Source organism: Pimephales promelas, chromosome 23 (genome assembly GCF_988280905.1).
Source record: "Pimephales promelas chromosome 23, fPimPro1.hap1.1, whole genome shotgun sequence".
In the NCBI taxonomy this organism is placed as follows: Eukaryota; Metazoa; Chordata; class Actinopteri; order Cypriniformes; family Leuciscidae; genus Pimephales; species Pimephales promelas.
The window spans coordinates 23973714-24000066 of record NC_142791.1 but is presented as its reverse complement, the minus strand read 5'-3'; the positions used below and the strand labels follow the sequence as shown (position 1 = coordinate 24000066).

General features: G+C 37.9%; 2 protein-coding genes across 3 annotated transcripts in view; one reads left to right on the top strand and one right to left on the bottom strand.

The window, feature by feature from the left end:
- The window catches only part of clip1b (CAP-GLY domain containing linker protein 1b), a 36049-nt gene extending 19471 nt beyond the window's left edge, over nt 1-16578 (bottom strand). Inside the window, exons 1-14 of one of the 2 annotated variants that reach the window (XM_039677308.2) lie at nt 16560-16578; nt 15233-15313; nt 13612-13778; nt 13051-13538; nt 12843-12967; nt 9378-9579; nt 9099-9296; nt 7030-7133; nt 6865-6925; nt 4509-4613; nt 3352-3480; nt 3123-3239; nt 1971-2028; nt 1445-1671 (exon numbers count right to left, since the gene is read on the bottom strand). In XM_039677308.2, the coding sequence (XP_039533242.2) occupies nt 1445-1671; nt 1971-2028; nt 3123-3239; nt 3352-3480; nt 4509-4613; nt 6865-6925; nt 7030-7133; nt 9099-9296; nt 9378-9579; nt 12843-12967; nt 13051-13538; nt 13612-13699 (1902 nt within the window). In that variant the 5' untranslated portion in view covers nt 13700-13778; nt 15233-15313; nt 16560-16578. Of the gene's footprint in view, nt 1-1444; nt 1672-1970; nt 2029-3122; nt 3240-3351; nt 3481-4508; nt 4614-6864; nt 6926-7029; nt 7134-9098; nt 9297-9377; nt 9580-12842; nt 12968-13050; nt 13539-13611; nt 13779-15232; nt 15370-16559 lie in introns of those variants that run through there. The other variant, XM_039677309.2, reaches the window with a different exon arrangement.
- A 3243-nt stretch (nt 16579-19821) lies between these two features.
- LOC120483271 (uncharacterized) lies at nt 19822-26243 on the top strand. Its single transcript, XM_039678257.2, has 3 exons — nt 19822-20160; nt 22864-24772; nt 25544-26243. The coding sequence occupies exons 2-3, from the start codon at nt 22883-22885 to the stop codon at nt 26060-26062; spliced, it is 2409 nt and encodes an 802-aa protein (XP_039534191.2). The 5' UTR covers nt 19822-20160; nt 22864-22882; the 3' UTR covers nt 26063-26243.
- The last annotated feature ends 110 nt before the right edge of the window (nt 26244-26353 follow it).

The window sequence follows — 26353 nt, the reverse complement described above, 5'->3', positions numbered from 1 at the left end:
AAACTTTTGAACAGTAGAAACATGATGGCCTTTTGTTATGGCATAGGTTAACAGTTTATGCTATATAGAATTAATGACAGAATTTTGGGGTCATTCTTTTTCTTTATATATATATATATATTAGTGTTGTCACGGTACCAAAATTTTAGTATTCGGTACCAATACCAGTAAAAATTCACAGTTCTCGGTACCAATTTCGGTACCAAAGCTTAGTTTAAATTTACATATATTTAAGTGTTTATCACGGTTACAAGTATGGGAACTGTACATTTGTATTATAAACACTTTAGAAAAAGTTAAGATAAAATGACCTAAAACAAACAATAGTATACACTAACACATTTTTAAAGTTGTTTGTAAAGTTTTAATCCGTTAACATTTATTTAATGCACAATGAATGAAGTGAACAAACATGAACAATCAAGTGTTTGTATTAAATAACATTTACAAACATTAATTAATGTTGTAAAAATATATTGTTCACTCAATGTGTTGATGTGAACTAAGTAATGTTGATGAATGGTAGCTATCTTATTGTAGCGTTACCAAACTATACAGGAGATAAAACATGTTTTATTTGACTTGACTGTACTTTTATTTAATCTAAAACTGCATTCATATTTAAACCAGCTGAGTTATAAAGGCAAGAATATGCCTAGAACTGGCACTGATATTAAATGACATAAATAGGGATGCATCGATACTAATACCAGTACTCTGGTGTTGGTTGGATACTAATGTGCTCATGTACTCGTAAAACTACCCCGAAAGCACATCGCGCGTGTTTTTTATTATATTTTTGCGCGTGCTTATTCTTTCCAAAGCGCTTGCTCTCACGCGGCGTCTGTCGTTGCTATGCAACGAGTTTTTATTATGAGCGCGCTTGCCTCACGCGCGCCTATATTTGAAATTGCGAATTTGCATGTAATCGGCCTCTTATGGCAACGTGACATTAGCCTAATCCAAAATATTTCCATATGTGGCTCTTTCCTCCTTTCGTGTCAACAAGTGGATTCAGAGAGAGAGCCATATCAGCGTTATGAAGAGGACGCGACTGTGCACCTTTCAGACAGCGCGTCTAGAACTGGATGAACCTGGTACTCGGTACCTAGAAAAGCTGGTACCGTAACATTTTTTTTTTTTTAGTACGGACTTGGTACCGAAGTACCGAGTTTTTTGACAACACTAATATATATATATATATATATATATATATATATATATAATATATATATATATATATAGCAAATTATGCTTTTGAAAGAAGTCTCTTATGCTTCTGATTCCATTACTTCAGTGTTCATTGTCACATGGTTGGTCCTTTAGAAATCAATCTAATATGCTTTACAAATGACATTAACATTAAAAATCGTACCCACCCCAGTGTATTGACCGGTAGTGTATAAAACGGGGCGTCTGTTTTACAGTGGTAAATGTCAGTCACCTGGGTTTGGTTCTTGTAGGCTTTCAGTTCCGCCACCTGCCGTTCCAGCCCAACGCTCCTCTCTGCGATTCTGCTCAACTCTCCTTCTGTTTGGCCCAACTTCTCCATTAGCTCCTTCATCTGAATCTCTCTCTCTTCATCCTTCACCTGTTTCTTCAGCAGTTCCTCCTTCTCCCTGGATACTTGATCCAGCTTCTCTCTCTCCGTTTTCATGTTCCTTTCCATTTCTGCCGTCACACAGAAGAAGGGGAGGAGGTCATAGAGGAGCTCATGAAGCAGTATTTGTGCTAATACGATCATTTTCCCCAAACTTTCACACAAATTGGATTGCGGAGCAAGTAAAAAGTGTGGCGTTGTGAGTTATGGCTATGCTGGGAGCATCTGGTTTATCTCATGAGCATGCAAAAATGAGTGTGCAGAGCTGTTCACATTGGCGCAGGCTCACATGCCAGAGATGCAAAGGATCAGATTCTTAACAGTAGTTAAATAGCCTTTTAGTGCTTTTGATGAGTCATGTTTTACTTACCTTGCATTGCAAGTGTTGCTTTATTTTTGTCCTCTGCAGCTGAGTCAAGCTTATTTGTCTGAAATTAAACAGAACAAACAATTACAAACTAATTGGTACGGGAACAAAATGCAGGCCAAAAACAGATGTTTACCTTGCTTTGAATCAAGTTATTATGCAGACAAGAATACTTAAAGGGATAGTTCACGTTGAAATAAATTTTTGGTATGTTTGTTTACACTCTTAGACTCGTAAATGTAAGTACACATTGATGGCCTAAGACACGAAACGAGCAGTGTGTGAGAAAACGAACAGTATTTATATAGTTTTTTCCTCTTGTAACCACAGCCACGTCCAAGTGATCTGAGGGCACGGGCGCTTTGTGGCTGTGATTACAAGAGGTAAAACGATATAAATACTGTTCGTTTTCTCAAACAAACCGCTTGTTTTGTGTCTTAGGCCATCAATGTGTACTTACATTTACGAGTCATTAAATCATGTTTAATTTGGACTTCTCTGTACATGCTCTTTGAGGTGGTGACCATAGACCTCCATTATATGACTGATAGACAAGAATGGTTTGACCTAAAAATATCAAAATTGAAAATACAGCGGAAACAAAGACACCTACATCTTGGATGCCCTTGAGGTAAGCGAAAACATACCAAAAAATAATTCTCAACTATCCCTATAACTTTGTTAAACTTTTTTTTTTTTACACAAAAAAAGCTTATTTACACACACACACACACATATATATACACACATATAAATATACTCTGTATTTTTATTTTATTTCATTTATATCTTATTACTTATAAGTTGAAAAAAAAAATCTGTTTTTCGTGATAATGTTATTAAATTCAAATTAATCATATTCCTAGTAACACTTCAAGTCAAGCTTAACCATAACCATGATATAAATCACTGTAAAGAATTGCCATTTGTAATGATAAAACATTTAGTTTTAGAGAAATGTATGCATTCCGAGCCGCATCTAAATAATTGAAATAATATAAAGGCAGATTTTAGATCACCATATGGGCTGGAGGGAGGCGAATGTATGGCACAAGAAACACATATTTTTTTTAATAAGTGTTATTTTCCTGTAATCATTATGTGAAATAATAACCAGGGGTTTTCAGGTTAGTAAATAAACAGTCTTAGTGTTACCAGATCTTGCAGCTGCTGCTGGAGGGATGCTTTCTCCTGTTCAGAGGAGGAGAGTTTCTGCTGGAATAGAAGCACCTCCTTCTGTTTGTTCTCCAACTCCAAGTTCAGCTCCTTGATCTATGAGAACGCACAGAACACAGTGAACTTATGATGTAAATGTCTTTTGGCGTACAAGCAAATGTCATAATGCATCTTATTTAGGTTGATTTAAGGAGGGAGATAAACGGACCTTTTTGTCTTGTAATGGAGGGGAGGCTGATCCCGAGGTCTCGGCTCGAAGAGTTCTCAGCTGAAGCTGCAGGTCGGACACTTCCTTCTCCAGCTCCATGATCCTGGAGCGCTCGGACACCGTGGCGACCTACAGCAGCAGACCAGACTTAATCAACTGCTAAGCGTGACCAAAACCGGTCTATGAAGGCATTAAACATAAACTACATACTTTCTACATAAAACACATCTGCTGCTTTCTCATGAACTTAATGGGCGTAATGAAAATTAACCTGCCAGGACTTTTTTATTTTATTTTATCACAAACTACATTTAACACAAAACATTCTACTATGATATTCACTATCATTCAAAAATTTGGGTTTAGTACCATTTTTTTTTTAAATAAATAATACTTTTGTTCAGAAAGGATGCAATAAATTATTTAAAATTGAGAGTAAAGACATTTATAATGTTACAAAGATTTATTTTTCAAATAAATGCTGTTCTTTTGAACTTTCTATTCATTGAAGGATCCTGAAAAAAAATGTATCATGGTGTCGTGGAAAATATTAAGAAGCACAACTGTTCTCAACATATCATTCCTTTGCATCAAAGGAATAAATTACATCTTAAAATATATTAAAAGAACTTTTTTATTATTATATTAATATTTCACAACATTACTGTTGTTTAGATCAAACAAATGCAGCCTTGGTAAGCGTAAGCATTTTCTTTAAAAACAATAATTTAAAAAACGATTTAATTTTTTTTTTAACTTTAGTCTAACCTAAATCTAACCTAAACTTTTGAATAGCAGTGTAAACCAACAAAGATACTTGTAATTTAAATAATATTTATTTCCCCGCATAACAGTCGGCTACTGAGAAGTATAGGTTATAGGTGCTTAAATGACATGGGGGGGAAAACTTGGTCCTAAAAATAATATTTATACAAAATCATTTATTTTCTTCTTTTGACTTTGGGATGAAAAATTACTTGCAGAGATGCACCCAGTGGTACTTACAAAAAAGAGACCTACCTCAATCCATCATGGAATAGAACAAAAAAAAAAAAATCGCTTTCCCAAAATAAACAAAACCTCTTCCGAGCATGGGGATCTGACTTTAACCCCCAAGAGAAATCTCTCTCCCCCTCCCATCTGACAGATTCATTTACCCTAGTATCCTCTAACTCCCTCTGGAGTTTATCTGCTTTGGTCTTTTCAAACAGAAGACTCTGTTCGAGCTCCTTAATGTGGGCATGCTCCAGTTTGGTCTGCGTCTGTTAGTAGACAGAACAGGAAAAGAGAGACAACACCAACGGCGTGGGTCACATGCCAGCCAAAAGCCAAGTACGAAGAGCTTCATGCAGATCTTGACATCATCCCTTCTCTATGAATGAGGACAAAGACAGCAGTGACACACACACACACACACAGGGCAGCGTGAAGACGGAGGATCGCATTTAATAAAAAACAAGAACACAAAGACATGAAACAAATGTGAAAGGCTCAAAGAGCCGGCAGATGAAAGAGAGATGGAGGGTGTCAATAATAAAAGAAGGAATGAAGGAATGAACGTTTGAAAGTGATAAAAGATGAAAAGAGAAGAATGCACTGATGAAAGAGTGAATGAATGAACAAATAAGGTGAATAAAGCATCAAAGAGTCAATGCTCTAACAGGCACAAAGTGATCCACTGTTTGTCAATGAATGATTATTTAAATGATCTATATATCTATCTGTCTATAGACCTTATTCAGAGCAGCGCCATGACAGGTGTGATAGTGAGGCTGTGAGGGATAGACTTACCGTGTTTCCAATGGCATCCGCTGTAAAAAGCTGAATAAAGCTCCTAGATTACTTACAATTTTCCACAACTTACATTGTCAGGAGTTTTTTGTCAACTGAAATTTCTTAGAAAGATATTTTTCCAGTGTTTCATGAGCAGAACAATCCGAAAACACATTAAATAACAATACAGCCCATTGAAAAGATGCAAGTCTATCCCTCACAGCCTCGCTTTCATTCTCATTAAAAATCAAAGATGGCGCTGCCATGAATAAGGCGTATAGTTGTAGTCGAAACAAGTATATCTATCTATCCATCTATCTATCTATCTATCTATCTATCTATCTATCTATCTATCTATCTATCTATCTATCTATCTATCTATCTATCTATCTATCTATCTATCTATCTATCTATCTATCAATAGTTGTAGTTGAAACAAGTCTATCTATCTATCTATCTATCTATCTATCTATCTATCTATCGTTGTAGTCGAAACAAGTCTATCTATCTATCTATCTATCTATCTATCTATCTATCTATCTATCTATCTATCTATCTATCTATCTATCTATCTATCTATCTATCTATCGTTGTAGTCGAAACAAGTCTATCTATCTATCTATCTATCTATCTATCTATCTATCTATCTATCTATCTATCTATCTATCTATCAATAGTTGTAGTCAAAACAAGTCTATCTATCTATCTATCTATCTATCTATCTATCTATCTATCTATCTATCTATCTATCTATCTATCTATCTATCTATAGTTGTAGTCGAAACAAGTCTATCTATCTATCTATCTATCTATCTGTAGTTTTAGTCAAGACAAGTCTATCTATAGTTGTAGTCACAACAATTCTATCTATCTAGAGTTGTAGTCTCAAGTCTATCTATCCGTCCATCCATCCATTGTTGTAGTCACAAGTTTATCTATCTATCTATCTATCTATCTATCTATCTATCTATCTATCTATCTATCTATCTATCTATCTATCTATCTATCGTTGTAGTCGAAACAAGTCTATCTATAGTTGTAGTCGAAACAAGTCTATCTATCTATCTATCTATCTATCTATCTATCTATCTATCTATCTATCTATCTATCTATCTATCGTTATAGTCGAAACAATTCTATCTATCTATAGTTGTAGTCAAAACAAGTCTATCTATCAATCTATCTATCTATCTATCTATCTATCTATCTATCTATCTATCTATCTATCTATCTATCTATCTATCTATCTATCTATCTATCTATCTATAGTTTTAGTCAAGACAAGTCTATCTATAGTTGTCACAACAATTCTATCTATCTAGAGTTGTAGTCTCAAGTCTATCCATCCATCCATCATTGTAGTCACAAGAAGTTTGTCTATCTATCTATCTATCTATCTATCTATCTATCTATCTATCTATCTATCTATCTATCTATCTATCTATCTATCTATCTATAATTGTAGTCACAACAAGTTTATCTATATATCTATCTATCTGTAGACAGTTGTGATCACATCAAGTCTTTCAATCAATCATCTATCTATCTAATCTATCATCTCTTGAAAACAATATTTATTTTTCTGATATCTACGTATCTCCTGTGAATTTGTTTTGTTAAAAGTGTAAACGATACTGATAATTTCTGCATGAACACAAACTGATCTGTGACAGGTGACTACGCTGGTTCCGGCATATTGGGTTTCTCTCGATGTAAACGTATATGATAGGGTCACTTTACCTCTAGGTCACCTTTGGTAATATAAGCCTCCTCTACACGGAACTGCAGGTCCTCCACTTTTCTGTGGGATAAAAAGTACACTTCAAGGTTTCTTAACACAATCACATGAACTTGCGAGTTCTTTTGCAATAATCAAGCAATATATAAAGTATTTTTAAAGATGACCTTTTTTCCTCTTCCAGTTGATTCATCAGCTCCACTTTATCTCGGTCTGCAGTCTCCACAAGTCTCCGCAACTGGTCCAACTTGGCTTCCATCTCGTTGGCGTACTTCAAAAACACATGCAAAATTTTAAGATTCAGAACACCATGCAATACGTGTGCATCTAAAGGTGGTGACCTTTTTGAGCAATGTTGGCAACAGGCAACCAGGTGAGACCCATCAAAAATATCCAGATAAAAACTTGTTGCCCATTCTCAATAGGAAAGTGCCCAAGCAACATTGCCCAGAAATCTTGCTCAAAAAGTTGCCCAGTGTATCATCACCTTTAGAGTCTGGTTATAAAGGGGTCATGAACTGGCTTTTAAAATGTTATCATATTGTTGTCTGAGGTCAGCTTATGACGTTCGCTTGGTTTTTACATTCAAAAACATCAAAATGAATAAGTAATAGGCTATTTTCTACCCTAGTTTTGAGCCTAGCTCAAAAACGCTCAGTTTTTATGGGCGTCTCACATTGAAGACTTGAAAGTAAACACCCACTGCTGTGAGTGGATAACAGTTTCGCATATTATAATGAGTTTCAACTCACTCATCGTGCACGTGGGGGAAATTGTTTTGAAAACGTCCAATGTTGTAAAATGGCAACCGGAATGATTCGCCCATACATGTTCGACCCAGAGTCCGTGTGTTGCACAATTCCTGTCGGATCCAATATAGCAGGCACAGCACCGTTCTTTACTCTTAATAGGTCTGCAAATCCAGTTTAATAGTTTACAAAACAATCCTCAGTGAAATGAAGCTAACAAATGGACAATGTTTTACCCTCATCAGCTAGAACGTCATTAAATATAATGTTTATTCATGCAGTCCTATTGGAATCCAGAGGAAGCTCATGCAGCGACTGTCTTCTTCCACAAACAGACGCTGCACAATATTCTGTATTGCTCGGTAGCTCGATCCGGTTTGTCATCACGAGGTAGGCATCTATGTAATTTAGCTAGCTATGCGTGTAATGCGCGAATCGGTGGGCGGGGCTAAACCGGCCGTGTTGAAGTAGGCGTTGATCTTCTTCTGCGGGGGTGGTGTTTTATCCTTTTTGACGTCATAGTTCCCCACTTTTAAAAATGAGTCGTTTGCTGAGGCTGGTGTCTAAAAGCTTTTATTGGACTAATGGTACGTTCACACCGGTGAAGTGGTGAAGCATCTGGATGCTTCAATAAATTATTTTGTAATATGACTAAATGCATGGTGGGATTATGCACAACAAAGCAAATATTTTATCACTAAAAACATTATTTCTATATACGAGACATGTTCATTTTGTATTGAATGTTATTCATTCCATATCTAGATTATATGAAATAGTATTATGATGTAAAGACAATCAACATATGTGCATAAGTTCGTGTCTGGACGTGAGAGAGAAAAAAAAATAAATAAAAAAATCACAGGACAGGTTAATAACTTTTGGAAGCTGGCTCTATTTATCATCAAAACAAAAATAAATGCCAGCTAGATTAGATGGATGAGGGCGAGGGTGATCCTCGCTCCGATGCGGGACAACATGTCATCAAACTGGGCGCGGGACAGGCGGAAGTACCGCTGACAGCGGCCGTCATCTAGATGCAGCTCCTGGAGCGAGCAAATGGTGAAACTAGCCAAATAGTTCGCCTCCGAAGGGTCCAGAGGATACAAATATATGGCGACGATGATCCCCACACCACTGTTCTGCTCTCCAGAGTAAATACAGAGCGGTGAGTCTCTCCGTGAATGCTCGGTCAACATAAAAACAATGGCCGCCAACGGATTTTGATTCTGATGCGCGTAAATTTCACTTCAAACTTTTGTTTTACACGCGTTAGTTTCACTCTTGACACGCGAATTAACACAAAGTGGTCAGGCGCGAATTTGACGCGCAATTCGCGTCCGGTGTGAACGTAGCATAACAAGGATGTTTTCAGTTCTGAAACTTACAGGATTTTCTTAAAATATGATGACTTCTTAGATGTCAAAAGCTCAAGGAAAATTTGATTTCTCAGTTCATCACCCCTTTAATATCAGAAAACTGCTCACCTGTTCCTGGCCCTGCCTGAGCAGTGCCAGCTCTTGCTGCACCTCTCCAGCATGGCTTGTGGCTCGTGCCACTTCCGTCCTCTCCATGTCCCGCTCAGCCAGGAGCTGCTCGATGTGCTGCTGCTTCTCCTTCAGGGCCTCCTGCAGGGCCGTGGTGCCTGAGATCTTCCGTGCGTACCGTGCAGACGTCTCTGTGAGCTGAGAGTTTATTGACGGGTGTTATTTCTAATAATATATGGAGAAGAACATATACTGTGAGTGAAAGGAGCAGGACTGTACCAGGCCCGCTCGGCTGGGTTTGCCTCCTACTGAGGAGGTGACAGAGCTGAGGGAGCTGACAGAAGATGCGCTCGGGCTGTTCTTTAGGGTCGACCTGCGCCTGGAGCTTTTGGATTTGGCAGTAGTGGTGGACGGGAATCCGATGCGCGTGACTTTGTGCGTAGGAGCGAACAGTCCATACTTTGGGAGGCACTGAAAATACCTGTGAGAGTAAAGCATAAAAATAGATAATTATTCCCTAATCAAGATGTGCCAAGCTGATAGACTCATGTCCAAACAGAGTGCTGTAATAAAATCAGGGTGTGCACACTTATGCAGTTAGTTATTCCAAATTTGTATTTAGATTTTTTTTTTTTTCTATGAAAACTGTCACTTTGGTTTTCAGTGGCATTGCATAGGTTGTGATTTTTACATTAAATATGCAAAAGTTTTGATATGACTTGTCTTTGTTTCATTTTTTACATCACACACAAAAAAAATAACGTTTTAACAGGGGTGTGTAGACTTTTTATATGCACTCTAGACTCTACTTACAGTACACTACCCATAAAGACAGTTCAACTAAAACTAACATGCGATTACCAACTCGTTTTACTTCTGTAATGTAATATTTCAGAGCGAAACAGGACATTATAGAGGGTATGCATGTGACATCACTGTCTGGAGTGAATGTGGTTACACCGATTGAGTGGCAGCATTGGTTTTCAGTGAGAATGCCGCGAAAAACACACAAAACACATCTAAAACAGGAAAAAGCTTTGAGATTGACTGAACAAATAGATTTGACAAGAAATCTGAAGTATATTTTAACAGACTGCCAAAAGCTACAGAAAAAAATAAGGAAATGGATCGCTGCGATTCACAAAAACAACCCACCCAGACAGCAAAATATGGATTTGCAGTTATCATTTTTTGTCAATATGTTGAATTCTGGTGTAAAATCATATCCTATATTGTTATATTTTGCAATGACAACTCAATAAATAAATATCTGCCATCTTATGTTCAGCATAATTGGTTGTTTTTAAATAAACTGACAAAACTATAAAAGTTTTAGGGCTGGACGATATGACGATATATAACATTGATATAAGTGCCGAAGTGCCTATATAGAGTGCCGAACCGATGACGTCACTTGGTGGGACAACTCGGAAGCTAGCAACGCATGGTTTCCCTCGACCGAAAAGCTTTGCATTTTCCCCATAGACTTTTGGAAAATCGCAAAAAATAAGATAAGTTGTGACTCATACATTTTATCTATCAAGAAAATCTTTACAAGTTAATCCACAATTTATACATTTTGAAGCCTATATAAAACAGACAAAATAAAGTTTAAAAACTTTGTGTGTTCTATGTCATAGATCAAAATGTGAAAATATTTAGAGGCTTTGTTCACCACAGATCTTATTTCAGGCGATTTAGCAAAAACCCATTCAAAAACCCCATAGACTTTAGAGCGAGGGAATCGGTAGTGCTAAAATGCTAACTCACTTCTGCGTTTTGGCCTACAGAGGGACGTCGTAACTTCAATCGGCACTCTATTGTAAGTGTTCACAAGCGAATTTGCTTTATGTATTATTTCCCTGACGTCGAAATCAGGCAAGCATGATTCCTGGCTGCATGTCAATATCCATGGATCACTGGAAAATTGGTAGTTGTAGTTGATTAATCGTTTGTTTTACTCGCATTTTCACAGTTTTTCCTATTAGATCCAGTCATGCATCAGGCTCTTTGGGAACTGAACATGAAAAGTGAAGCTATTTGACCTACTGTACAGTTGGGGAAAAAAACAAATAATCTCACGTGCCTTTTCTATGGCTTCTCAACAATGTCTCAAAACTTTAGTTTCTTAACCCTCAGGTGCTCTTCGGTCATTTCTGACCGAAAAATTTTCTGTTTTGAAATTTTAAAAATAACAGCTTCATCGGAATGTTACGAAACTTGGTGACTTTTGTGGCATTATGTACGTGAACACAAAAAAAAATTGAGGTCATGATCCGAGCAGGCTAAGTGGTCGTAAAAAATAGTCACACTTGTGCTCTTCGGTCAAAAATGACCGACCATAAGAAACGAATGGGAAATTGACAAAAACACAAAAACTTTGAGAATCTACAAATCGGCCACGATGCAGAAAAAAGTGCTCAGCATTGAAGGGGTGACACTCTAAAACATCAAGAGTGCAAAACAGACATACCCACCCCTACACACACACACACACACACACACACTTTTATACACAAAAACACCAATAAATTGTGATAAAAGAAATCTGTTTTGGATATTTAAAAATCACAGCTTCTTCAGAAAATTACGAAACTTGGTGACTTTTATGGCATTGGGTATGTGAACACACAAAAAATTGAGGTCATGATTCGAGCAATTTAAGTGGTGCAATTTAAATTGACAAAAAAATAATAATTCTCTGAATTTTTGTATGTACAATCTACAAATCGGCCACAATTCTAAAAAAAAAAAAAAAGGACACCGCAAGAAAGGGGTGATACTCTACAACATCTAGAGTGCAAAACAGACACACTCACCAACACACACACACACATATACAAACACACTTTTATACACATACACACCAATAAATTTTGATTACAAAAAGTATCTTTTGAATTTTTAAAAATCACAGCTTCATCGCAATGTTAAGAAACTTGGTGACTTTTATGGCATTATGTATGTGAACACACAAAAAAAATTGAGGTCATGATCCGAGCATGCTAAGTGGTCTTAAAAAAATAGTCACACTTGTGGTCTTTGGTCAAAAATGACCCCCATAGGAAATGAATGGGAAATTGTAAAAAATTGGGGAAAAAAATTGTGAATTTTTGTTTGTCAAATTTTTTTTATAAGAAATAGTTTCAACTATATATTCAAATCCACCAACAACAACAACAAAATGTGTTCATAAACAGCTGGGGAATTCACATGCCTCTCCATAGAGAGCTGTACATGTCATCTAGTGGTTACACTATGATTCTACGCTTTTTCTCTATACTGTAACCAGATGGTGCTAATTTTCTTCAAAAAATATTTTTTTCTCTGAAGGCCTAGACTCTATATTAAACTAAAATACTGCATTAATAATTTTTTGAAAAAAATAATATATATATAGAAAAAATATATATATTTTTCCATGGCAAAAATAAACCATAAATATTGCGTAAATATTAATAAATTCAATTAAATTGTCTCAAAATACTAAATTAAAAAGAATAAATATTATAGAACAAAAATAAATTGCATTGGTTTTACTGGGATGGAGAAAGTTTCATTTTTAGGTGTCCGGTCACTTTTGACCGGGAAGATAACAAGTGTGACTCCGAAACGAAGAGCACCTGAGGGTTAAGAATGTGCTAAGATTCAGCCAGCTAAGCATAAATGTTTTATAAATGTGTTATAAATGTCCTGTTCTCACGGGTTGTTCTCTTGTGTAATTTTGACAAATTGTGGCCTTACCTTACACCAGCCACTGCCCCATCATTCTTGCCAAGAGGCTCGTCCAGCTCAACGCCACACCATTCACCTTTCGCGAAGTCAGTTTCTCCCAGGAAGCGCACAACACCTGCCTTGGATCCTGCAACCTAAGGAATGGAAGCAAAACATTCCCTCAAACTTCCCTCAAGGAGCCACTAAAGTGTGAAGACAGACCAGATACGGGCCTCACCAGCACACGATCACCCAGCTTCATGTCCCGCTGTAACTTCTTGGCCGAATCCGTCTCAGACATATTGGAGGCAGACTCGCTGGTGGCCCTGGTGAGGTTTGATGAGGACTTGGTGGTTGCAATAATGGTTTGAGTGACAGGAGCAGGATCTTTGGCAGGGGAGGCAGACGACTTGTTGGCGAAAGTCTGCGTGCCGTTGGTCTCAAGCTCTGCCACGGGAGCACGAGAGAGTTTGGAGGGCCGAGTAAATATGCCTCGCAAGTCCATACACTGGAAGTAGCGCACTCCAGACACAGAGCCATCGTTCTTCCCGATGGGCTCGTCTAGAACTATTCCTGCCCACTGGCCTGGTGCAAACTGAGTCCCGCCGATGAACTGCACAGAACCGGGTTTATTTCCGTTGACCCAGACACGTTCGCCAACAGAGAAATCTGACGGCGCATCTTGGCCGCTATTGGAGGTCGGAGATGTTGCAGCCTTGGCACCAGCTGCAGTCAGCAAAAATAAAGGCACGTCATGTGTGAATCAGTGCATTTAATATGTAACCCATAGGTTACTCACCTGAGGTGGGCGAGGTTTTGGTTGGCGCCGAAGCTGGTTTACCAATTTTGGTGGGTGGTTTGAGACCACTTGGCTTCCCCGTACTCATTTTCCCTGCTTTATGCACACATGTGCTATTCCTGCAGGGCCTGGAAATACGTCAACCCTCCTTGACCAGATAGGATTCCCTGACAGAAGAAATGTTAATATAAGTAAAACCTGCAATTGGTGTTTATTTGTTTTATTGTGTGATGATAAACCCCTAAAAACTCAAAAAGTACCTGTGTCCACCTTAGTCGTGAGGAAACGACTAAGGTCGTGATTATCAAAAAAGAAAAAAGGCGGGAATTGGTTTTATTAATTAGTTGTTTATTGGATTTGCGGGTCTTCCGTGAGCATGCAGGGGCGGGGTTGAAGCAGATTAGCAATTATTGGCTAAAATTTAAGCAGACTAAATGATTGTGGAAGTCCTGCATACATCACAAAAGAGAAATTTACGATTAAATTACGAGGTCAAAAAGAAAATGAAACATATGAAAAGATAAATTGTTCACAATAAGCTCTATAGAACACGCACTTAGAAAATAAATAAGGTGAATTTTTATTTCAAGTAGAGTTTCATTTCAGGCACAACCATTTTTAACATGAATATGTAAAAAGCTTCCGTTCTTCCGGAGCAACTTCTATTTCATCATGCCAACTTTAATACATGACATGTTAAAAACCATTATCATCAAAGTGGAATACATGGCATTACTATGGTACTTTTTTGCTGACTGTTGGAGGGAAAATAAATATTCGTATTATTTTATATTATTAACAATTATCAAATAACTAACTATGGTACTTTGGTGGGAACTGTTGTTACCATGGTAACCATGGCTATTTGTGTCGGTCAATGACAGTCAATCCTGAGTACAAAATCATTTATACTTGCGCTAATCCACATAATGACAGTCCATGACGACACACAATAAAAGTTAACGGTAACACAGATAACTTAAAAAAAAAAACATACATTGACAGTAAGTTAACGTTACCATGTATTTGTGTACTGTATACCATGGTATTACCCACTGAAAATCCCTCTAACTTACCACGGTAATACCCAAGCACTTTTAGTGACAAAACCATAGCATCATTGTTTACTTTATTATTGAATAATATACCACTGGTTATTTATTTTAGTTTAAGCATGAGTTAAATAAAGTTATCTATACTTTACTCTATACTAATATTGCTTCTGGTTATTAACTAAATATTAAAAAAAAAAAAAAGTATGCCATTAATGCAATCAGCGATTTTGATCAATTTGGACTGAATTGTTAAAAGAACAAAATGTGATTGTTGTATATTTATTCAACCGAGCTAACGACTAACCAAACGATAACTGTCAACACGATAAATTACATGAAAACTATCCAATAATTTCACATAATATCCTTCTAAACAAATATATGAAAGTCTGTTTTTAGTCTCAAATTCAGTATATTTGTGTTTCTACGTGGCTGCGAGTTCTCGTCATAACAAACTGTCTGCTAGCCGACATTAGCCAGAGGAGCTAATCCTTTAAATGCAACACACATGAGCTCAATACAGTGAGATTTAAGTTAGAGAGTATAAAGTGATCATATTATCTTACCTGAACCGTTTTAATGTCAAGCATGCCTCCGTGATAAGGAAATAAAGGGGATTTCTTGTTTGTCTGGATGATGATCTCACACTAGGGATGATGATGGGTGAGGCAATTCAACACAAAGCTGCACCCAAACACTTTACAGTGACTTTTGACACATCCATATAATGTAAATTACCGGGATATAGACCAAATAAAATGAGCCTTATCAGAAAAGGGTGGAAAATGCATTTATGCATAGATGCATGAAGATTTTTGCATCAGAATATCTTTGATTTTAAAACATTTGAAATGTCTTGCTGAGGAAAAATAGAAAAAATGTGTTGACCTACGGTAAAAAAAAGAATAGCTTTGAGTCAGAATTGTGTGATATTGTTTCAGAAACAATTTAAGTAGAGAAAACATTCATTTGTTATTTAATTATGGTGAATGAATGTGGCCAAAATGTGTCAGTGGTCTGTGGCGCCCACTTGTGGTAGCATCGGAATGTTATCAAAAATGTTCAACAAAAAACATGAACATTAAAATTTTTCCTTGTCCCGTTTTTATTTTCCATTTAATTTTCTACCTTTCCAATAAAGATTTGGTAATAATTAAATAGCTGCAAATTGATACCAGATAGAAGTTGATTAATAAACTTCAAGTATATAATTTTAGTATGAATATGTTAGTCCTACTGTTATCTATTAGCTAGTGTGCTCCAAAACAATGAAAACATTTTAAACTATATAAGAATTCAAAACAAAACTCACTTCCACCAATATGGATCAAAGATTTTGATCCCATCACTCTACTACAGTTCAGTTTCTCATCAGTTTTTCTGTCCAATCAAATGCTGTCAAGAATCTGAAGAGTTCTGCCCTCTACATTATAAATAGACACATCGGTCATTTGTTTACACTTGTATTATTTTCAACTTGGTGAATGGCACATATACACTATATAGGGAACGATTCAGACAGTGTACTGATAATTTTAACAAAGACAACCTTGTTGTAAAGTTATGTTAAATTGGCTTTATGCACAGCTGCACTACTTCCTGAACTTAAGCCAGCTCTTTGTTTCCTGTCTGTCATTATTGGCCAAATTGATTAAATCAGGTGTGCCCGACCTCAGTAGTCACGGCAACAATAATCAGACACACCTGAATTAATCAAGTTCGGCCAATAATGGCATACAGAAAACAAGGAGCTGGCTTAAGTTCAGGGAGTAGTGCAGCTGTGGATAAGGTCAATTATGGTGCAATGTTAAACCCTATATCTCAAACAAATTCCACATTTACTTGACACAATCAGACTCTTAAAGGGCAAGGTGGGCAACTTTAGATACTTACTTTGTGTGTGGGGACACCTCAGAGAGCACAGCAGTGTGCAGTGCAAGAATTAGCGGCAGCAGAGGAACCCCAGAGAAATGGGAGACTCCAAGGCCATCAAAGGCCATTCAGATGATGATGACTCTCAGATCTCAGAAGAGCTCACGATCACCTCTACTGACGGTCCCGAGAATGAGACCCAGCACAATGTGAACGTCCAGAAAAAGTGCAAGAGAAAAAAGCCATTTGTTCTGTTCACCTGGGTGGAGGAGAAAGTCAAGAAAAGGAAGGAGAAAGAAATAATCAAGGAGAGGGAGCGACGAGATAAAGAGTTGCTGCTTGAACGCTACATGAACGAACCGAAAACTGAAGCACTTGGATCAACAAGCACAACCGCAACTACAAATCCTCCTAATGCAGATCATGGTCCCCCTTTACCTTTAACCTGTGTAAATAAATAAAAAGTGTGCAAACTAAAAGTTGAAGGATCCATGACTCTTCCTGATTAAGACAAGTAGAATATGAAGTGAATCAATTTGAACTAATTTGAATAATGGTTTAGCTAGAACAGCAGCAGAAAGTGAATAGGGAGAGCGAGCGGGGGGCAACCTAAAGTATAAATTTTTTTCCACATTAATTTCCCACATGTCTAGTACAATGATGTGGTTTTGTTTTTTTAATACAGTGTATACTTTTTTCTTGATTTACCCTGAAAGAATGGAAGTGAAATGTGACAACATGCCCCATTGGTGGGGTACATTGTAACATGTGAGGGGTATATTATAACATCACCATGACAGCTTAAAATGTTATCTCATCTAATCAAAAACATATACAATTCAAACCAAAATATTTTCTTAATAAAATACAATTATTAACTTTTTCATATACAATAATGACATTTTTTTAATAATTAAAAATAAACTAATTTTTGAGTTTGACGACAAATACACCGGATATACAGCATAGTTCAAAACTAAATACTAATGAATAACTTCTGAACATTGATTCTCAGTCTTTATTGACATGTTTCTCATGTTTTCTCAATATAATTCATAAAGTATAGAATATAATAGCATATTTCTAATAGGGACACAGTGTTACAACATGCCCCAACTGCACAAGCCCTGCTAGTGTCTTCTGCTAAGAACTATATCAACTGTTAAACAACAGATTAGAGATTAAAATAAGGTCAGATTTGTCTAATTTTAAACAAACACAAAAAATAGAGATGAAAAATTAACTTAAGAAATGTACTTTTGCTATGGTTAAACAAATGTTCAGTGATATCTTCCAAATTTTGGCACAATTATGTCTCTATATACTGTTGAAATGGCAACTAGTAAGTACACCAAGTTTCGTCATGCCGTGGAAGTATTTAAAACAAGCGTGTTACAACTAGCCCTGCGTTACTTTGTGCCCGCACTCCCCTAATTCAATGCAGTTCATAACAGTGGAGTTCACTACATTATATGATGGGAAATGTTTAATGTTTCTTGTCTGCTGTTGGCAACAATGCATGTCTCATTCAGAGCCAAAGACTGCACACTTCATGTGATCATATAAATACATATGTGAAAGTAAATATATTTAATTTGTCTAAAAGATGTGTTAATGAGACTAGTAAAACTACAAGGATGAAAAGCAAAGGAGGTGGCATCCTTCTTTCAACCAATTCCTTCAAAATAGCCAAACATACTAATTTATTTAACTTAGCAAATGACTGTAGGCCTATTTATGAATGGATGGCCTAATAGCTCTTTCACGTAATTTGATTTTTAAACAGGGTGTGGTGATGGCGCAGTGGATAAGATACATACCTTTGGTGTGAGGGACTCAGGTTCGAATCCACTGTGAGACACCAATGTGTCCCTGAACAAGCAGTACACTAGTATTCCATTATACGGATATAGCTGACGGCTCTATTTACTCTATTGTCTGTCATTGATCTCAGAGTTTTTTGTCTTTGCATAACTTTAAAATAAAAATAAATTGCAGGGTTTACAGGATTGGTCATTCTGAGATGCTTCACCTTCATTAGGAATACAGTGTTGTAATGCGGTTGCACATGATGTTCTGAGAGATCAGTGCGTTGCTATGCAGTTGCTGGGGTATTCTTGGTGGTTTTTAGAGTGTTGTTGCTGGGGTGTTCTGGGTATTTTGATCTTGTTAAGTTCAAAAGTAACACTCTAAATTGGGAAACAATTCTAACACAGTTAAGTTCCGACTACAGGAGTTTTAAATCCTTACCGATTGTAAAATCATGCTGCATGGATGCAAAGCCGGGGACACACTTAACGACTGTAAGGCCCGTTATGAATGTAATTTGATAGGCTAACTTACAACTGATCAGGAGAATCATACAACTTTTTTCTCTCAAATCTCAAATAGGCTACAGGAATACACATTATAGATGTGTTGTTACAACACTTCCACACGTCGTATTTATATTTATATAGGATTTATATAGTTTTTACCTCTCGTAATCATAGCCATGACAAAATGATCTGACGGCACGGGCGCTTCGGTCTGCGCATGCATGCGCCGGAAATGATCACTTGCGCGCCGACGTCACTCTTTATTTATACAGAGATTTCGGAAGTTTTACCTTTTACTAAACATATTTAGATATACCAAAATAGGTTTCCCGTATATCTAAATATGTTTAGTAAACGGTAAAACTCCCGAAATCTCAGTGTAAATATTGAGTGACGTCACACGCAAGCGATCACATCCGGCGTAACATTGAACTGATTCAGTTCGGTTCAGTTGGACATTGCACAACTGATTCAGATCACTTGGACGTCACTGTGATTACACAAGGTAAAAACGATATAAATACTGTTCGTTTTCTCACACAAACCGCTCGTTTCGTGTCTTAGGCCATCAATGTGTACTTACATTTACGAGTCATTAAATCGTGTTTAATTTTGACTTCTCTGTGCATGCTCTTTGGTGGACCCCCTTAGCCTCCAGATAGACAACAACGGTTTGACTGAAAAATGTCAAAATTGGAAATACTGTGGAAACAAAGACACCTACATCTTGGATGCCCTTGATGAGGTAAGCTAAAACATATCAAAAATTAATTTCAAAGTGAACTATCCCTTTAACTAAAAAATGTTGGTTTAGGGTTTAGTACCCTTTAAGAGCTGCTCAGTGATCACTGCAGAGTCAAATGACGTCCAGCTCCACCTCTCTGGACTTGCATTGGTCATATGGCGCTATCACCACCAGTGTTGCCAAGTGGGATTCCTTTTACAGTGTACACTGTTTCCGTGGGTTGCTTTTTAATAGATATTGGCTTGGTTGTGTTACGCAAACCTGGCAACTCTGATCGCCGCAATATTACCTAATTTTTAGACCACTCCTACTGTATTCTGAACCAACCTGAACCCATGGCCTTCGCAAAGCATGCCATGCAGATATATTCCTCGAAAATAATTAAAACATTATCAAGCAGCTATTTGCATGCATAGATGCGCGCCTGGTGTTTTCATAAAGGGAATCCAATATTAACACCCCAATTTTAAGAGGGACTCTGAAATACACGGGAATAACAGGAAGGATTCCGATTCCGTAAAGGATTTGCGTGCAATCCAAAACATCTCGTGTAGATAAGGTAAGATGCACAAAAAGCTTGATTTGACTTAAAGGGATACTCCACCCCAAAATGAAAATTCTATCATAATTTACTCACGCAATCATGTTGTTGCAAACCTGTATGAGAAAAAACCTGTATTAGTTTTTTTTTCTGCTGAACACAAATTAACATATTTTGAAGAACGATTTGAACCAAACAGTTGTTTGACACCATTGTCTTAAGTAGGAAAAAAAAAAAAAGTCAATGGTGCCCCACAACTGTTTTGTTCCAGTCGTTCATCAAAATATATATTTGTGTTCAGCAGAAGAAAGAAAAAAATATACAGGTTTGCAACAACTTGAGGGTGAGTAAATGATGACAGACTTTCATTTTTGTGTGGAGTATCCCGTACAAAAGCCTCACAGATGTTTATTTTTTTAGGAGACTATTCAAATGTATTGATGCGTTTCATCGTATTATTTTACATACACAAAGAAGAATAACCATTTTATATGCACCGTGTAAAAGCACCGTGCCATCTTGTTTAATGTTTTACCCGCATCCACAATGAAGAACACATGCAAATAAATGAATGGGCGACGCTTTTTTCATATTTTGTCAACAACAAAAAAAAGTTTTTTTTTTTTTTTACATTTTAATTCAGATTAGCTGTTTAGAATGTTGCCAAAGGAATACTAATAAAACGTATAGCCACACACAACAAAACCATGGAATCACAAAATGCAACAAGCTAGTTGATTTCGAGACCAAGCAATGAGTTAAATCATTTAAAGGCACAGCATTTTAACATTATTTGATTAAAATATCCACAAAATAAATAGAAAAATATGTTTTTAATTTATGTAGGCTAATTTACATTATCCCAAATATTTCCAACAATGTTTAAATCCAGAGAAATCAGCTATTTTTAACCAGTGTCCTGTGTCATTGCGTCATTCGAAGGTAATCGACTCGTTGACGACACAGCTTATCGCTCATTGGGTTAGAACAATCGTGACATCGTCTCTGCGTCCAAAATTGAATGCAATAGAGCATCACAGTCCCGCCCAAAATTCAATACAATTTCTCCATTGACAGTTGGGGTATAAGCCATAAAAACGTAACCATGTATGAAAGACTTAAAACCAGCTACGGCTGTACTAAGTGATTGTATATGCTCATATAAACGCCAAAAGTTCTTGGGGCACTAACCTTGTTTTAAGATAAATGCCTTTTATTTGCGATGTATTGGATAAGTTCTTCATTACCCACAATCTTGAGCAATCCCACAGTGATGCATCTGATTGGTGGAAGTTGTGTAACATGTCTGGTTTAACCCCGCGAAGGTCCGTGAAGACTGAAGATCGTGTAATAACGTAGGTCTAGTTCATTCCCAGATAGCAAACTGACATTGAATCAACGTGGAAATATGACATCGAAACAACGTTGATCTGACATTGTTTTGCTCATCGAATTAACGTTGAACCAACGTCAGACGCGTCATTCTTTCAAAACTAACGGAAAATCAACTTGAAATCAACGTGTTGTTTCAACGTTATGAAAGCAAACCAATTTTCGATTTTCATTTAGCTTTGAAGAATGCCGCGTCTGACGTTGGTTCAACGTTAATTCGATGAGCAAAATCAACGTTGTTTCAATGTCATGAGAGACGTCGTTTCCACGTTGATTCAATGTCAGTTTGCTATCTGGGTTGGTCGCACGTCAGAGGCGCCTGCACCATTGGATGTGCAGTTGCCGCAGCACAGCCTATGAGTGAGCGTTGTACATTTAAGCTTCAGTAAATCGAGGAAAAGGAGTTTCCCTGCACATTTACTATATAATTCACTGGATGAAAAAGTTCACATGGCCGTCGTCAGATTTGGAAGTCACTCAAAAGGCTCTTTCGCGGTTGTGGCTTCAGTCGACTTAAGTGAAGCGCGGTGGTTTATGGGATGAGTAGTTCCTTCGCTCGGAAATGAAAATATGTACGCAATCTTGTACCTTTGACTTTTTTGGGATTTTCTCTTCGTTTTTTCACTCGAAATAAAATGTTGTATGCTTATGAGTTCAGCCGTAGCTGGTTATCCTCAGACATGCTCTAGTCTAAAACTCTTTAGATACGGATTTTCCAAAATGTAAATGGGAGAAATGAATGGGAAATTTACTTCCGGCACCAAAGCTGTGGGCGGGACTGTGAAGCTCTATAGTACGCCAAAAGAGTAGTGTTGAAGGACCCGGATAACCTACTACTTTTAAACCCTTTAAACATCATGCTTTTAAAACTACTTCAAACTTTGACATTTAAAACATAAAACATTTTCTTGGCAAACTTTGTCTAGTTTAATTCATTAATTATCCATGAACACTCTTTGCACTCTAACAGTGACATCTGTATAGAATATTATTTTAACCATATTGCTGTAATTAAAAAAAAATGATAGAAAAGATATAGATTTAGTTTAAATTTAATTGTTGTTAATACACTTTCAATAGTACATTTCAAGGGCCTCAATTGTTTTCATTGCCGGCTAATGACATCTCTTATCCTTATCATTTGACACAAACCATCACTAGCTTTAAATAAAAGTGTCATCTTTGAATTTTAATAGTAAAGACACCAAATTGTTCTTTCAAAGTGTTTTTCAACATGTTTCACTGTTTTAGTATCAGTGCACATTTTGATCCTAACAAGTATTACAAATTAAATTATAAATGTGGCTTCCCTTTGGACCTTGCTTTCAGTTCAATCTGTAGCTGCATAATGAAGAGACGGTTTAGTGTTGTGGAGTCCCTGGTTCGTTTATTTGAATCCAGAGAAGAGGAAAGACATGCAACCCTTCATTCAAGTGATGGATGCATGGAAGAAAGATGTTCAACCCAACATACAAGTGATGGATGCATGGAAGAGGAAAGCGATGCAACCCCACATACAAGTGATGGATGCATAGAAGAAAGAGATGCGACCCCACATACAAGTGATGGATGCATGGAAGAAAGAGATGCGACCCCACATACAAGTGATGGATGCATAGAAGAAAGAGATGCGACCCCACATACAAGTGATGGATGCATAGAAGAAAGAGATGCGACCCCACATACAAGTGATGGATGCATAGAAGAAAGAGATGCGACCCCACATACAAGTGATGGATGCATAGAAGAAAGAGATGCGACCCCACATACAAGTGATGGATGCATAGAAGAAAGAGATGCGACCCCACATACAAGTGATGGATGCATAGAAGAAAGAGATGCGACCCCACATACAAGTGATGGATGCATAGAAGAAAGAGATGCGACCCCACATTCAAGTGATGTATGCATAGAAGAAGAAAGATGTGCGACCCCACATTCAAGTGATGGATGCCTGGAAGAGGAAAGAGATGCGAACCTACATTCAAGTGATGGCTGGATGGAAGAGGAAAGATACCTGGAAGGAGAAGCTGAGCCAGAGGAGGAGCTCTTCGATCAAGCTTCTGAAACAGAGGACAATACAGAATTCGACCCAGACTACCACTCTACTGATGGAGAAGAGGAAGAGGAAGAGGATTGTCCTGAGGTGGAGGCCGCTTACCAGTCCAAAAACGGGAACATATTGTGGACTTCAACAAGTCCTTCAGAGAGAGGGAGAGGGAGAATACCATCTCATCGTGTCATCAAAATGACCCCTGGACCAACCAGGCTTGCATGTTCCTATGCCAAAGACATAATATCAACATTTGAATTGTTTTTTCCAGATGACATTAAAAAGATTTTGATTGGAATGTCCAATTTAGAGGGGAAACGAGTGTATGGTAAAGCCTGGAAGAACCTGGACTGGACGGACATACAGGCCTATTTGGGTCTGTTGATTCTGGCGGGCGTGTATCGATCCCACCATGAGGCTTTGAGTAGCTTATGGAACGGTGTGTCGGGAAGGGCAATTTTTCCTGCTACCATGACTTTGAATAATTTTAAGATGATGTCAAGGATCTTCTGCTTTTATAGAAGGGCTACAGGGCCTGGCCTACAGAAAGATGACAAGCTGGCACCAGTAAGGGACATCTGGGAAAAATGGGTCCAACGCCTGCCGCTCTTGTACAATCCAGGCCCGAGCGTCACTGTAGACGAGTGCCTGGTCCCTTTCAGAGGTCGCTGTCCCTTCAAACAATACATGCCGAGTAAACCGGGCAAGTATGGAATTAAAATCTGGGCGGCGTGTGATTCCAGCTCGAGCTACGCGTGGAACATGCAGATCTACACAGGCAAAGCTGCCGACAGAAAGCCAGAAAAGAACCAGGGGATGCGTGTGGTCTTGGACATGACATCCGGTCTCCAGGGACACACCATCACATGCGACAACTTTTTCACCTCGTATGCCCTCGGCGAGGAGCTGCTCCGAAGAAAAATGACCATGATCGGAACGGTCAGATTAAACAAGCCTGAGCTCCCACCTGCACTCCTGTCAGTCAAAGGCAGGGCCCGTTTGTCGTCCATGTTCGCCTTCACCGAGACGCACGCTCTTGTGTCCTACTGTCCCAGAAAAAATAAAAACGTGCTTCTGATGAGCACATTACATAGAGATGCCGCAATAAGCAACAAAGACCACAAGAAGCCGGAAATAATCCTAGACTACAACAAGACCAAAGGTGGAGTTGACACCCTTGACAAGGTATTTTACTACTTAGCATTATTTATATACGTTATTGGCATGAAATTAAAATCAACCCTATCTATCTACAGGGGTTGGACAATGAAACTGAAACACCTGGTTTTACAACACAATAATTTGTTAGTATGGTGAGGGCCTCATTTTGCATCCAAATACAGCACCAATTGACAGATAGAAGTCCTTCACAGTGACCAGAGGGATTATGGAAGAGGGGTTCCTCTTCCAGAACAGTGTCCAGGTCACTATATGATGCTGGTGGACTCGCTCCTCCAAAACACCTCAATAATATTTAGATCTGGTGACTGTGCATGTTCAACATCACTTTCATCTTCATCAAACCCTTCTGTCACAAGTCTTGCTGTGTGTGTTGGTGCATGATCATGGTGCATCAGGTGCTCATGATCCTCCAGAAGGGTTTGGTAGTCCTCGGCAGTGTCGTGTCCATCAAATACAATCAGGATTGTCTTGATATTGGAGCTCAAACCATCACTGATCCACCCGTGCTTCACTCTGAAGATTGGCCACCAGGCATATAGATGTGAAACCTCCAACATTGGCCAGTGTTTCAGTTTCATTGTCCAACCCCTGTAAATGTGTATGGTATATCTTATTTGTGAACAATTCATCAGTTCTGTTGAACCTGGATGTACACAATAGAGTTGAAAAGATACCATTTTATCACAACTTTTAGGACAAATGTGTTTGAAGTGACCTGAATTGTCAGCTGATGACTAAAGCTTTTATGTTTTTTGCTTGTCATTTAACTTTCAGCTTGTTGGCACATACACCTGCCAAAGAAAGACATTTCATTGGCCAATGGTTGTCTTCTTTAACATGTTGGATGTCTCCGCCTACAATTCACTTGTGCTCTGGACTGAAGTAAATCCTATGTGGAACCAAAAGAAGAACTTCAAAAGGAGACTCTTTCTGGAAGAGCTAGGAGAAGCTCTGGTGACTCCCTTAATGAAAAGACGGCTAACCATTCCCCGGACGCCAGCCTCTCAGAACATGGTAAAGGTGGCACAAGTAGGCTCTTCAGAAAATGAAGCCTCCCCCAAAAAGTATGTGTGTCATAGAGTGATGGAAGCACGTGCCTGCTCTGCTGAAGTTAAAAAAACTGGCCTCTCGCCAGCCTCACCCCGCTCTAAGAGGAAGAGATGTCAGGTCTGTGAATCAAAAAAAGGCACAAAAACCAACATGACGTGCAGTAAGTGTAACATGTACATTTGCGGGTCACACGCTGTTATAACTCCTTACTGCTACCCATGCAACAAGCGAAGGAAGGTTTAAACAGGATTTGTCACTGCTTATGTGCTGTTTGTTTTACTCGACAAATGATTTTCTTGCTTTGCTCTTTAGTACGCTTTTGCTAATCTTGATTATTAATCCTGTTTTCGTGAGATTTTTAGTTTACTTCGTTAGAGTTACTAAATGTTGATACTTGATGTTTCAAATAAATGATATGACAAAATGGTGTGTACTCTACATCTTTTCATTCATTCTATCACTATTTTGTAACTGTTTGTGGCTTCACTGCAAAAACTGACACTTCGAAACAAGTGAATACAAACATGATAAATT

Excerpts from the sequence above, each read along its gene's own strand:
- LOC120483271 (XM_039678257.2), top strand. The coding sequence starts at position 22,883 with ATGAAGAGACGGTTTAGTGTTGTGGAGTCCCTGGTTCGTTTATTTGAA. Across the intron at positions 24,773-25,543 it reads GAGTTGACACCCTTGACAAG|CTTGTTGGCACATACACCTG; the intron begins GTATTTTACTAC and ends TTTAACTTTCAG.